Source organism: Mustelus asterias, chromosome 11 (assembly GCF_964213995.1).
Source record: "Mustelus asterias chromosome 11, sMusAst1.hap1.1, whole genome shotgun sequence".
NCBI lineage: Eukaryota > Metazoa > Chordata > Chondrichthyes > Carcharhiniformes > Triakidae > Mustelus > Mustelus asterias.
The window spans coordinates 32,841,245-32,856,276 of record NC_135811.1 but is presented as its reverse complement, the minus strand read 5'-3'; the positions used below and the strand labels follow the sequence as shown (position 1 = coordinate 32,856,276).

The 15,032-nt window shown below is 41.9% G+C and overlaps 1 protein-coding gene across 1 annotated transcript in view; it reads right to left on the bottom strand.

Annotated features, from left to right (window-relative positions):
* lhpp (phospholysine phosphohistidine inorganic pyrophosphate phosphatase) overlaps positions 1 to 15,032 on the bottom strand; it is a 150,324-nt gene that overhangs the window by 57,000 nt on the left and 78,292 nt on the right. Inside the window, exon 6 of the mRNA XM_078223404.1 lies at positions 5,050 to 5,141. Coding sequence (XP_078079530.1) covers positions 5,050 to 5,141 — 92 coding nt within the window. The remainder of the gene's footprint in view (positions 1 to 5,049; positions 5,142 to 15,032) is intronic.

The window sequence follows — 15,032 nt, the reverse complement described above, 5'->3', positions numbered from 1 at the left end:
GGGTGGGAGGGTCATCCATGTATCTTATCGGTCTTCGTACATGGTGATCCTCACCCATCACACTCCTACCTGGCTGATTAAATCCCCCAACCCCCCTCGAGTCCCCCACTCCCGTCACCAAGCTCGCCAAGGTGGAGTGCATTAAATTCAGCCCAGTGGCTGAGAATCCCAATTGTGTTTCTATGAATTCTCTCTCACACCTACAGAGAATACATTTTTCTGCTTAAGTCTCATGTCAACAACATCACTTCACTGAATTCGAGACATTTTAGTTCTTGAAACACAAGTTTGGCTACCTCACGCCTGTCGTGATTCCAAATATCCCAGGGCCAGCTGGTTAGGACAAAAGTTAAGGGCGATGATTTAATCATAGATTTATCCAATTATTCAGGAGTGTTTCAACGTAGCATATTTACAGTTCACAGCACCACCTAGAGGTCATCTAAAATGTTTCAGCAGTTGAAAAGGAAGGCAGGAGCAGGACGGTAAAAGCAGGAATGCTTCAGGTTAAGAGGCAAAACAAATGATTCAGCAAATGGCAATGTCTGCAACACCAACAGATGTTACATCATTGGCAGTTGAAAAATACCTCTCTGGAAATAGTGGCCCAGGATTTCCTGAACACCTGTGTCGAAACAACAGCCTGAGTGCGGCAGAATGCGGATTTTCAGTACAAGTGATTGAGGAAATAGCGCCTGTTTTTGATGCTACAGTTTGTGTCTCCTCTATCTTTTATATTGACTCAGTGAAACCTCCAGCACTTATCAGAAAACATTAAAAGTTGCAATCTTCCTCGATTTCAATTTAAGTTTTAAGTTTAAGTTTACTTATTAGTGTCACAATTAAACTTACGTTAACACTGCAATGAAGTTATTGTGAAAATCCCCTAGTCGCCACACTCCTGCGCCTGTTCGGGTACACTGAGGGAGAATTAAGCATGGCCAATGCACCTAAACAGGACATCTTTCGGACTGTGGGAGGAAACCGGAGCACCCGGAGCAAACCCACGCAGACACGGAGAGAATGTGCAGGCTCCACACAGACAGTGACCCCAGCCAGGAATCGAACCCACATCCCTGGCTCTGTGAGACAGCAATGCTAACCACTGTGCCACCCCCATTTCTTAAAGATGCTGTGCATAATGCGCATAAGTGATGGTTTGATGGCGTCAAACTTTGATTTTCATGCATAATAGAAAGGAATATAGAATATACTCTCTGCTTTCCTCAGGCTTGTTTTATGTTTTTGTGTCTCCTTCTTCGGCAGCCCCTCGGAGTCAAGGGTGACTTGTTTCCACACTAAGAATGAGTTCTCAGGTATTGAGGAGTCCAATGCGCGAGCTACAGTCTCTGTCATAGGTGGGGCAGATAGTGGTTGGTGGAGTGGATGGATGGGGTGTCCGGGTTGCCACGTGCTCCTTTTGCTGTTGATGCTTGGCTTCTGTTTGGCTTCAGCGATGAAACTCCAAGTGTTCCACTCTTTCCCAGATGCTTTTCCTCCACTTCAGACAGTCTTGGGTCAGGCAGCCCAGGTGTTAGTGGGGACGTCGCACATTTTCAAGGAGGATTTGAGGGAATCATTTCCTCTGTCTTCCTGAGGCTCATTTGCCATGTCGAAGTTCTGAGTAGAGTGCTTGTTTCGGGAGTCTCGTGGTCAGGCCTATGGACGATGTGGCCCATCCAATGGAGTTGATCGAACTTGGTCAATGCTCTGGTGCTGGGGATGTTGGCGTGAGTGTGGACACAGATGTTGGTGTGCCTATCCTGCTAATGGACTTACAGGATCATGTGGAGGTGGTGTTGGTGGTACTTCTCCAGGGTTTTGAGGTGCCTGCTGCACATAGTCCACATCTCTGAGCCATATAGGAGGGTGGGCATCGTTACTGCTCTGTAGACCATGAGCTGGGTGCTGGGTCTGTGGTCCTGGTCTCCAAATACTCTTTACCTCAGGCGACCAAAGGCTGTGCTGGCACACTGAAGGTGGTTTTGAACCTCATCGTTGATATCTGTCCTTGTTGATATTTGGCTCCCAAAGTATGGAAAGTGGTCAACATTGTACAAGGCCTTGTCGTGGATTTTGATAACTGGGAGGCGGGCAGTGCTTTGTGATGGGAGCAGGTTGGTAAAGAACTTTGTCTTACAGATGTTTCGTGTAAGGCCCATGCTCTCGTACGTCTCGGTAAAGGTGTTGACAATAGCTTGAAGCTTGGCCTCAGAGTGCGCGCAGAGCCAGCATCATCTGCATACTGTAGTTCAGTGACAGAGAGTGGGATCACCTTGGATCTTGCAGGTTGAACGGATTTCTGTTCGTTCTATAGTTTAACTCCACTCAAGTGGGGAGCTGGCTGAGAGTGAGAGATGGAATGACTCAGCAAGGAAGATCAGGAAGAGCGTTGGGTGCGATGACACAGCCTTACTTGACCTTGGTCCAAACGTGAATTGGATCTGCGGTGGATCCATTGATCTGATTGTGGCTCGCATTTAATCGTGGAGCAGGCGGAGGATGTACTTTAATAGGATTCTCGCAAAATGTTAGTGCCAGCTGCTTACGACAAGAGCAGTCACAAGCCTTGCCCCAACTTGCTGCTAACACCATTTGAGGATTTTCTGAACCAATAAAGCTACCATGTTACAGCACTGAAAGCTTGCACAAGGGAAGCTGTGGGGGAGGAACAGGGTTTACGCTGCATGTCTTTGAAAAAGCCATCCCATCCCATAAAACTCAGCCAACTTAACATCATTCCCCCAGTAACCGTCCTGATGAACTCAAAATAGTCCGTTACCACGTCAACTGCTGTATATTTGATTCACTAAAAGAATGGGAACTTTCTGCAGACTTAATTCAAAGTAGCTTCATTTGACCAATCTCTTTCTTTTAAGCTGCAAATTATTGAGCTATTGGAGTCCTCGTCAAAAAAGATCATGTAATTAATTACGCAAACCAAAAGAGTTACTGTTTGCTTATTCCACCTTTCAATTCACCAATCAATTCCCTCATGTTATTGTGGAGTGTTAAAATCCAGGACTCGATGTTAAGTAGCATTTTTCTTCAAGAGATCACCAGCTAACAAAATATGCTGTATAAGTGAAGCAGAATGCTGATTTTCAGTACAAAAGATTGAGCCACGCTGGCACGGTGGTTAGCACTGCTGCCTCACAGCGCCAGGAACCCGGGTTCGATTCCCAGCTTAGGTCACTGTCTGTGTGGAGTTTGCACATTCTCCCCGTGTCTGAGTGGGTTTCCTCCGGGTGTTCCGGTTTCCCCTCCCAGTCCAAAAGATGTGGGGGTTAGGTTGATTGGCCATGCTAAATTGCCCCTTAGTGTCAGGGAATTAGCAGGATAAATACGTGGGGTTATGGGCATAGGGCCTGGGTGGGATTGTTGTCGGTGCAGGTTCGATGGGCTGAATAGCCTCCTTCTGCACTGTACAGATTCTATGAAATTGTTTCTGTTTTTTGTGTCTCCTGTATCTTATATATCAGCTCAGTGAAAGCTCTGAAGGAGAGTCGCCCAGACTCGAAATGTTAACTGTTTCTCTCTCCACAGATGCTGCCAGACGTTTTGAGCTTTTCCAGCACTTTCTATTTTTAATCGCAAAATATACTGCATGTTTCTTTTTAAAACTAAACTCTGTTCTCTCAACATGACAGCGTGTTTACAGCTAGATTATAAAGAATTCAGAAATAGGATCTTTGGGGAGCTACAATTCCCAATTGTAGTCAAAAAATGCAAAATATTCAAAAGCTTGTTGAGCTGTAAAAACTATCCACTGACTGAGCTGACACTTTATAAATAGACCAAAAGAAACATTATCCTGTGCCCACATTTATATTTAATGGTGCTCAATGCCTGCAGATTATTACCGGCGTTTAGTTAGCACATGTACAGGGCCTTTGGCACTTTTGTATAAGACATCACCAAAGCCCCTCGGGACAGAGTACAAAGGGGAAATATCCAAGCAACTGGAAGAGGATTATAAGCTTGATCTCTATTCTCAGAGGATGGAGTGGTCACAAAATAATTGACAAACTGGGGATGCTTCAGCCTCAAAAGGCAGCAAAAGAAAGAGGACATTTGATGAGGTACTTCTATAGCTACTAAGTCAAATAGAGAAAGTCAATACTACTTCAAACCAAACCAAACGTGTAAGACAAAGGGATAAAAGTGTAATTTGGCAAAGCAAGTTCAAGACTAATATTAGGAAATTCCCGCACCAAGAGTAAACCATGACAGTCTTCTGGATAGTATCCTGGAAGAAAAACCTGCAATTATTAAAAAGGCAGTTGGATGTTGAGTTGAGCATGGTGACGGATAAATTGTAGGATAAATTATAGGAAAATCAGTTAGTGTCAAATGGCCTCCCTTGTATGAACTTATTTTCATGACACTTGTAATGCAAGTATCACTTGAAGTTTTACAATGGACTATTAAAGGTAAAGTCATTATAGTCCCAGATGACCATAGGCTGCTCTCCCCTTTGAGGGGGAGAGCTGACTGGTGGTGATTTATGTGGAGATTTATGTGGTGATTTAACCAGGCGAGGGGCAAGGTTGAGAAGGCATGGATAACCTCAGCCGGTACGGGAATTGAACCCGCACTATTGTTCTCACTCTGCATCACTAACCAGCCGTCTAGCTAACTGAGCTAACAGACTTCCAGAATGGAATGGACTATTACAGCCAATAGAATAACCAACAGGTACAAAAAAAGTTATTTTTTTTATCTTCCATTCCACCTGACAGGGTGTGAGTACAAGAATAAACACCAACCTTTAAAAAGCGAATTGATGATGACATTTGACTTAGTTTTTTTTCTGGTCCCACATCTCTGATCATAATCAGAGATTTTCCTTTATGGTAAGCTGTTGTCCGGGCTTTTTGTAATGCACCAGATTTCTTGTCTACCATCCGTGAAGTTCTCTACCCATTGGTGTGATTGTGTAATGATTCTTACCTGGCATTTAAATCCATAGCGGTGCAATCATTCTTATTTGGTCCGTTAGGGCTTCTATGTAATGAAGGATTGGGATTGGCCTGAAAATTTACTAACCTGTACTTCCCTGTCCTCACTTGGACAGCCTTCATACCACACTGCTGGGCTCCACCTATATCATTCACAATATCATCGCCAATCATGATGACCTGTCAGAACAAGCAATGAAGTATTTGATGTCAGATTAGATTATTTTGATGGGTTTGCATTTCTCAGACCACTTGATGTGAACTGTCACCAAGATAAATTAGCTGACATTGACCAGTGTCATTGAACAAGAAGATGCCGGAATATACAAGACACAAGGAAATGGCAGCTTGTAGACGGTGGGCAGTACAACCATCAAATGGGCAAGAAGCTTTTCCAAAGTCAGATGACCATTTTACTGCTTTGAACCCAAGTCTGCACATGTGGAGCATTCAAGTCAAAGACATCAATTTCAAAAATAACGTTATTTAAAAGTAAACTGGTCCGAATTTTAAGATAGACCTTCAAAGGCGCCAGGAAGTTTAACAGAAAAGTTGAGAGAAGTTCAGGATTTCTGTGAATCTTGCTCAGATTGGAGTTCCACACCACAAGGTGAGAAATCCAAACAGCAAGATAGCATGCTGAAAGGGTCCGACATCTCCTGGCTCTTGTGCTTTCGGGTGTCAGACTGCAAGTTGGCAAGAGTTATAATTCCACCTTAGATATTAATGCCTCTGAGACCAGTGTCCATGAAAGTAATTTATGAATTCATTTACAGGGTGTGGGCATCACTGCAGTGTAGTGGATGTTGTACTCAGACAGCATAGCATTAGCCCGATAATAAAGCTCTCAGTGTTCTTTGTTAGGGTTGGGTTTTATCTGTACTGGGGAGTGGTATAATAAAGTGCTTCGCAGGGTATATTGGAGGCACATGAGGCTAGCAGCTCCATGTTTAGGATTGTTACAGGTATAACTATGCCCTATGGCACTGCTGTGGTGGGCTTTGAACCCAGATCCCCAGAGCATTAGCCTGGCGCCACTGGGTTACTAGTCCAGTGACACGGTGGCACAGTGGTTAGCACTGCTGCCTCACAGCGCCAGGGACCCAGATTCAATTCCGGCCTTGGGTCACTGTCTTTGTGGAGTTTGCACATTCTCCCTGTGTCTGTGTGGGTTTCCTCCGGATTCTCCCACAGTCCAAAGATGTGCAGGTTAAGTTGATTGGCCATGCTAAATTTAACCTAGTGTCAGGGGGATTAGCAGGGTAAACATGTGGGTTTATGGGGATAGGGCCTGGGTTGGATTGTGGTCAGTGCAGACTCGATGGGCTGAATGGCCTCCTTCTGCACTGTAGGGATTCTATGAATCTATGATTCCCACGACACCACAATCTTCCCCCAGCTGACATCTGGGTAAGAGTGAAGTTTAGCTGTTTTGAGAATACAAAATAAATTAAAATTCCAAAGGGTTAGCCAACGTCCCCTGGTTCTTTCTAAGTTACCTGAGAATCACTTGATTGTACCTGCCCAGTACATGCACAACTCACACAACAGAAACAGAAAAGGCTGGAAAATCTCAGCAGGTCTGACAGCATCGATGGATCATCCAGACTCGAAATGTTGGCTCTATTCTCTCCCCACAGATGCTGTCAAACCTGCTGAGATTTTCCAGCATTATCTGTTCTTGTTTCAGATTCCATCATCCGCAGTATTTTGCTTTTACATGCAAAACTCAGCAAAGTCAGAGTGAATGCAGTCAGACTGACTGATTGGAATTATAAATATTGAAAACCTTAACTATTAGACTATAGTTAAGAAAGCCCACCAATGCCTCTACTTTCTCAGAAGGCTAAGGAAATTTGGCATGTCAGCTACGACTCTCATCAACGCTTACAGATGCACCATAGAATGCATTCTTTCTGGTTGTATCACAGCTTGGTATGGCTCCTGCTCTGCCCAAGACCACAAGAAACTACAAAAGGTTGTGAATGTAGCCCAATCCATCACACAAATCAGTCTCCCATCCATTGACTCTGTCTACACTTCCCGCTGCCTCAGAAAAGCCGCCAGCATAATCAAGAACTCCATGCACCCCGGACATTCTCTCTTCCACCTTCTTTCGTCAGGAAAAAGATACTAAAGTCTGAGGTCATGTACCAACCAACTCAAAAACAACTTCTTCCCTGCTGCTGTCAGATTTTTGAATGGGCCCACCTCACATTAAGTTGATCTTTCTCTACACCCTAACTATGTCTGTAACACTACATCCTGCACTCCTCCTTTCCTTCTCTCAGGATGGTATGCTTTGTCTGTATAGTGTGCAAGAAAAAATACTTTTCACTGTATACTAATACATGTGACAATAATAAATCAAATCAAATCATCCTATTTTGTCTGAATAGCACACTCAAGAAACCAAATCTGTACATGAACTCTGGGCAGTTATAAAGCGTATGCTCGAACAATACAAAAATGCTCAACAATACAAGGAATTTCTAATTTAAAATTAATTTGTCTTCTGAAATTAAGTCAACTAGTTTCCATTTCCGTGCAATTTCACACAGTGGCTTCTAATATTACAGACAACAGGTCAGAAATCACTTTTAATAATTAGCTGAAAATATGAAGATTGGGCGCACAAAATTCCTGCAGATAAATTGGATGCGTCTGGTTTTTTTGTGCATGTGGAAAGCTCACTTATTTTTTTTAAATAGCATCTGCTAAAAACCTAACTCTATTTTTACCAGCACACATTGGCAGAAGTACTAAAAGAGGTTGAATCTGAAATGGGATAAATTCAAAATACCCAAGTTTTTAAATATCAGATAAATAATCAATCACCAATAGCACAAAAAAAGGATGATAATTGGAGATGTTATACAGAAAAGGTTCTGAGCAATGACCCAGAAGAGTCCTAAGAGTGCAAGATGTTACGCGCTGGGCAGCGAATGGCACCTGGAAATTTACATTTCCAAAGGCTACAGAAGTTCTACACTCACAGAGTAACCAAATAGCAGCCGCATATTGAATACTCAAGGCACACTACTTTAACAAATTGCATAGAATATTTTATGTCCTCTCAAAAGTGCATTGGGGGTGGCACAGTGGTTAGCATTGCTGCCTCACAGTGCCAGGGACCTGGGTTTAATTCCCGGCTTGGGTCATTGTCCGTTTAGAGTCTGCGTGTTCTCCCAGCGTCTGCATAGGTTTCCTCCGGATGCTCCGGTTTCCTCCCACAGTCCGGAAGACAGTCTGGTTAGGTGCATTCAGTGTAGCCGAACGGGCACCGGAGTTTGGTGACTAAGGGATTTTCACAATAACTTCATTGCTGTGTTAATGTTAGCCTACTTGTGACACTAATAAAGGAACTAAACTAAGGACTTTGCTTCAATGGTCTATCTCAAATACAACACTTCCGACAAGGCTATATTCCCTCAGTGTTGTAATGAAATATGAGATTATATGCTCCTGGAATAAGGCTTGAACTCATGACCTTTAGACTTCGAGACAGTGATACTACCATTGAGCGAAGACAGATTCACAGCCATTTTTCTTACAATTCCGTTTGAAACTTTGCAATCAAGTTTTCATTTCCAGCAGCAAAGTATCTATATTCAAACTCACAATTCACTGACTATGACCATGGTACGTTATGCTGTTTACAGTCAACCATGCCATTTTAATTCAGTGACCCTCCTCCACTGTACAGCTCACTCAAGCTGCTTGGCTTGGTGCCATTGTTACCTATCTGATTGTAGCTGGAGCGTATCTGTCAACGCTTCCTATCATCATTCCCCTGCCCCTCCCAAATAATTATTTTGGAGTCCCCCTCCAATCACCCACCCAGCCTCAGCTTCTCTCCATTTCCTCATCTATCTGCTTTCCAATGGCACCATCTGAAAAACATGGATTGACTTTAGCATGTATCTGATGGTACCCAGAAAAACCTCTCCACTGAATCTCTAAACCCCTCCACTTCTCTGAGACCGAGACCCCGATTTTCACAGAGTTGTAGAGACATTGCAGACCTTTAAAAACAATTGGCAAGACTCCAGATCCAGAAGTCCCACCACCATTTACGAAAGATCCCAACAGTTTGAAGTCAGTGTTGAATTCAATAGACCTCACTTTTACTAAGGAAGTGATGAATTTTAAGAACAGTCATAAATGCTTTAAAGGGTGGCTAAGGTTTGTATAACTGTCTAGTAATTAAGTTATTTACTCCCGTCCTCCAAAAATAACAAAAAGCCTACCTGTTTTCAGTGAGAGATAAAACATTCTAGCTGTGAAGTTATGTTAGTCTCCAGCCCTTTAATTTAAAAAATAGTTTAGCTGTGCCGATGTAAATTGGAAAAATCTGGTCTAGCAAGTACAATAGCTATTTGTGACATTGCACGAAGGGTTATCATTATGTCATTATTGCTTGGCTGATTTCCATAACCTATTATCTCAATAAGGGGTCTTAATTTCACAGTCCGATTGACAGCTCAAAGATGTTTTAAAAGGATTAGCTGTTTTTGATATAGAGTTTGAATATAAGTCTCTTTGCTTATTTTTATAAGGGATTAAGTATGTTTGGAATGGGCTTTTCTAAAGGGGAGTTTTTTTAAAATTATAGTGAAGGTTAGAGTAGATGTGTAAAACTTTATTCTATTTCATCATGGAGGGAGAGAGGGCATTGGAGATGGGTGGGGACCTCTGATTGGTTGAACCAACAAGGGAGCAGGCCATCATGGACTGGGTATTGTGCAATGAAAATGGATTAGTTGGCAATCTAGTTGTGAGAAAACCCTTGGGGACAAGTGACCATAATATGGTAGAATTCTTTATCAAGGGGAGGCGGGACTTCCTGTTGTTGAGGGGTGAAGGTCCCATCTCAAGTTAATTGATGCACATTAAATGACCACCAACTGAAGGGGGGACTCGTTTCTGGATTTTATCCTTGGGGGAAGGAGCACAGCCTCCAATTTAAAATCCAGCCCAGAGTTAATATTTTCGATCAAAGACTTTTTGTCAGTTAGTCCAACATTAATTAGCAGCCATCTAAAATCACAATGAAGAAAGTGATTTGCTTAAAAACTTTGCAAGCAAATGTATTATTCAATTCCCACAGCAGCCTTTTTAATAATGTTGAGGTGATCTTTTAATTTATGAAAAAATCACTAAAAACTATTAGTGACCCAAGTTCAATGAATTCACTGCCGCTCGTACAGCTAGATAATCTCAAGCCTAGTTGAATCACAAGCACTGGGAGAGTAATTTGAATAGTACTTTTTTTTATAATCGGCATACCAGTATTGTGCCTAAATTTAAAGAATCATAATTGTGCAGTTAGATCTTTTGTTATGCAAGTGAGGACTTATTTTAGGAGTTTGAGACAGAAGGCATCAGGAAGACTGTTACTATGTAATTTTCCATGAATTTGCATTTCCTTTGTCCAAAGCAAGAGAAATGCAGAGTTGTTTAGATAATGTATTTTATTTTTAGGACATTTACATGCTTCAAGGTAGTGTAAATTTAGCAATTTTCAGTGAAATGTTAAAAAAAGGAAGTAGTTTGCGAAAAGGATCCTATATTTAGAGATTTCAACAGTTTATCCCTCGGAAGAGAGGTAGTATGTATTTTGCATACACTCAGACCTGCAGAAACAGCATTTATTTAAAAAAGACTGAATTAGAGGGTATTTTTTCAGTACTTTGATAAGCCAGCCAAAATCTTCATTCACTGCACTGTTAATACTTTGAAAAATTTGAAAGCTTAATTTTCAAAGAAACACTTTGTACCAGATCATAATACTGGAAGAAATTAGGTTATGGAAAGTAGCTGGAAAAGAGATTAGAACATTATTCAGCCAACTCAATGATTTGGGGTAAGGCCAATGTGTGGTTTGTCCCCAGTTAGCTGAGCTCAGTGTGGGTGACAATTGAACAAACTGGCCCTATATGTAACTCGTCACTGGAGGGTTTCCAGACCTTAAAAACATCTGTCTCTTTAAAGTGTACACCAAGAGCGAGCAGGGATTGCTCAACTGGGATGGTTTAAAAACAAGTCAACACTCAGGCATGAAGAGCTGCCACTTGGATGTCATCAGAAAGTCATAACTCATGGAAGAATGTTTGCATAGTACCCAATCAGGATTTACCATCTTTAGACTGAGAGGTAAATGAAATAAAAACAAAACCACACAGCTAAAGTAGCACCAGGTGAACTACCTTTAGGTTTTGAACCTGAACATTTGGAGCATTTGAAACAAAATGGATGAATTAGTTGCGCAGATAGATGTAAAGGGGTATGATATAGTTGGGGTTATAGTTGGCTCCAAGGTGACTAAGGATAGGAACTAAATATTGAGGGCTGTTTAGTGTTTAGGAAGGACAGACAGAAAGGAAAAGGTGGTGGAGTTGCATTGTTGATTAAAGAAGATATTGATGAAAGATATTAGTACAGACAATGTGGAATCTGTATGGGTTGAGTTAAGAAACACCAAAGGACAAAAACATTCATGGGGTGGTATACAGACCACAAACTGTAGTAATACTGGGAATAGCATTAGACAGGAAAGCAGAGCTGCATGTGCTAAAGGAACATCTGTAATTATGGATGACATTAATCTGCATATAGATTGGAAGAGTCAAATTAGTCACAGCACAATAGAGGACGAATTTCTGGAGTGCTTTCGGGATGGTTTTCTGGACCAATATGTTGAGGAACCAGCAAGGGGACAGGACATCGTGGACTGGGTATTGTGCAATGAGAAAGGATTAGTTGACAATCTAGTTGTGAGAGAATCCTTGGGGACGAGTGACCATAATATGATAGAGTTCTTTATCAAGGTGGATAGTGAGGTAGTTGATTCTGAGACCAGGGTCCTGAATCTCAGTAAAGTTAACTATGATGGAATGAGGCATGAGTTGGCTATGATGGACTGGGAAACATTACTGAAAGGAAGGACAGGCAACGGCAGACATTTGAAGAACGAATAGCTGAACTCCAAAAGAGGTTTATTCCCATTTGGCACAAGTGTGGAAAGGGAACTGTGACCAAATCATGGCTTACAAGGGAAACTACAGATAATATTAGATTCAAAGAAGCAGCATACAAATTGGCAAGAAAAAGCAATAGAACGGAGGATTGGGAGCAGTTTAAAATTCAGGAAAGGCGGGCCAAGGGATTGATTATAAAGGGGGAAATCCAGTATGGAAGTAAGCTAGCAGGGAACATAAAAACTGACTGTAAAAGTTTCTATAGATATGTAAAGAGAAAAAAATTGACAAAAACGAATGTAGGCCCCTTACAGTCAGCAACAGGGAAATTCATAATAGGGAACAGAGAAATGGCTGACAAACTAAATTCATACTTTACTTCTGTCTTCACAAAGGAAGACGTGAATAATGTACCGGAAGTTCAGAGAAATACAAGTTTTGGTGAGGAGCTGAAGGAAATCAGTATCAGTAGAGAAGTGGTTCTGGGGAAATTAATGGGATTGAAGATGAATAAATCTCCAGGTCCTGATAATCTTCATCCCAGAGTACTTAAGGAAGTGGCCCTGGAAATAGTAGATCCATTGGGGTGGTTATTTTCCAAAATTCTTTAGACTCTGGAATGGTTCCTATAGATTGGAGGGTAGCTAATGTAAGCTCGTTATTCAAAAAGGGAGGTAGGGAGAAAACAGGGAACTATAGGCCAGTGAGCCTAACATCGGTTCCCCCAAATGGGGAAGTTGCTAGAGTCCATTATTAAGGATTTCATAGCACAGCATTTGGAAAGCAGTGGTATAATCAGACAAAGTCAGCATGGATTTATGAAACGGAAATCATGCTTGACAAATCTACTGGAATCCTTTGAGGATGTAACTAGTAGAGTTGACCAGGGAGAACTGGTCGATGTGGTTTATTTAGACTTTCAAAAGGCTTTCAACACAGTCTCACATTGCAGATTGCTATGTAAAGTTAAAGTGCATAGGATTGTGGGTAGTGTCTCGAGGTAGATAAAAAGTTGGTTAGCAGACAGGAAGCAAAGAGTTGGCATAAATGGTTTTTTTTCCGAATGGCAGGCAGTGACTAGTGGGGTGCCCCAGGAATCTGTGCTAGCAGCCCACTGTTCACATTATATATTAATGATTTGGATGAGCCATCTAAACGTATTATCTCCAAATTTGCAGATGATACAAAGTTGGGTGGGAGCGTGAGCTGTGAGGAGGATGTAGGGATGCTACAGCGTGATTTGGACAGGCTGAGTGAATAGGCAAATGCATGGCAGACACAGTATAATGCAAATATATGTGAGGTTATCCACTTCAGTATCAATAATAAGGAGGTAGATTATTATTTGAATGTGTGTAAATTGAGAAATGTGGATACTCAGCGAGACCTTGGTGTCCTCGCGCATCAGTCGCTGAAAGTAAGCAATAGGTATAGCAGGCAGTAAAGGCAGCAAACGGTATGTTGGCCTTCATAGCGAGAGGATTTGAGAATAAGGATAGTGATGTTTTGCTGCAATTGTATTGGGCGTTGGTGAGGCCACACCTCGAGTATTGTGTGCAGTTTTGGTGTCCTTATCTGAGAAAGGATTTTCTTGCTATAGAGGGAGTACAGCAAAGGTTTACCAGGCTGATTCCTGGGATGGCAGGACTGTCATATGAGGGGAGACTAAATCGGTTAGAATTAATTGGAACTTAGAGTGAGAGGGGATCTCATAGAAACTAAAATTCTAACAGAAATAAACAGGGAAGATTCAGGAAAAATGTTCCAATGATGGGGGAGTCCAGAACTAGGGGTCACAGTATGAGGACAAGGGGTAAACCTTTTGGAACTGAGGTGAGGAGAAATTTCTTCACTCACAGAGTAGTGAATCTGTGGAATTCACTGCCACAGAAAGTAGTTGAGGCCAAAATGTTGTCTGATTTCAAGAAGAAATTAGATATAGCTCTTGGGGCTAAAGGGGTCAAAGGATATGGAGGAAAGGTGGGATTAGGTTATTGAATTTGATGATCAGCCATAATCAAAATGAATGTTGGAGCAGGCTCAAAGGGCCAAATGGCCTACTCCTGCTTCTATTTTTATGTACTCCTTCGGACAGCCAACATATATGGGCTGAATGGCCTCTTTCTGTGCTGTTGTGTACTCAATTTGCTCCTAGTTGGAACAAGGTCACTTTAAGAGTTTGATCATGTGATGTACTGATGACATCATCGACAGCTTGGGCAGACTAACAGTCAGTCTAATCTAGCAGCCTGTGTGCAATAAAGCTCATCACGTGAACTCTTAAAAAGTGACCTTGTTCCAACTAGGAACAAACATGAATCCACAACATGTGCTGTAACCATTCTGTGGTTAAATCAGATTTTTCTTTAAAAGAATACAGTACACAAAACATCTTCACTAAGTTCAGGAAGGTTCTAGATTCAGTCATCAGTTAATCGTGTATTGAGTTAGCCATTTTCAAGTCCTTGTTGGTGAGGATATAATTGTTTTCAGTGTTTCTGGGTCAAGGAGTGAAAGCTTGGCTGGAACTTGTCACCCAGTTAGTGCTCAGCAATCCCTTGCATGTGAACATCGAGTGAGAATAGGATCTGTGATTCATTCTGCGGTTGAACATTTTCCAGCATCTTCCATCAATGCTCACATTATAAAAGTAATTTGGACAAAGTATGGAATTCAATGTCTGTGAAGCATCACTGCAAATAGCCAAAAGCAAACAGTGAAAACAAGCAAGACAGAAGGTGTTCAGTGAATGTGTTGGTGTAGATAATCTCTTCCACCTTCTTCTGTCAGGAAAAAGAGACAAAAGTCTGAGGTCACGTACCAACCGACTCAAGAACAGCTTCTTCCCTGCTGCCATCAGACTTTTGAATGGATCTATCAAATATTAAGTTGATCTTTCTCTACACCCTAGCTATGACTGTAACACTATATTCTGCAGCCTCTCCTTTCCTTCTCCCCTATGTACTCTATGAATGGTATGCTTTGTCTGTATCGTGTGCAAGAAACAATACTTTTCACTGTATCCCTATACATGTGGCGGCACAGTGGCTAGCACTACTGCCTCACAGCGCCACGGACATGGGTTCAATTC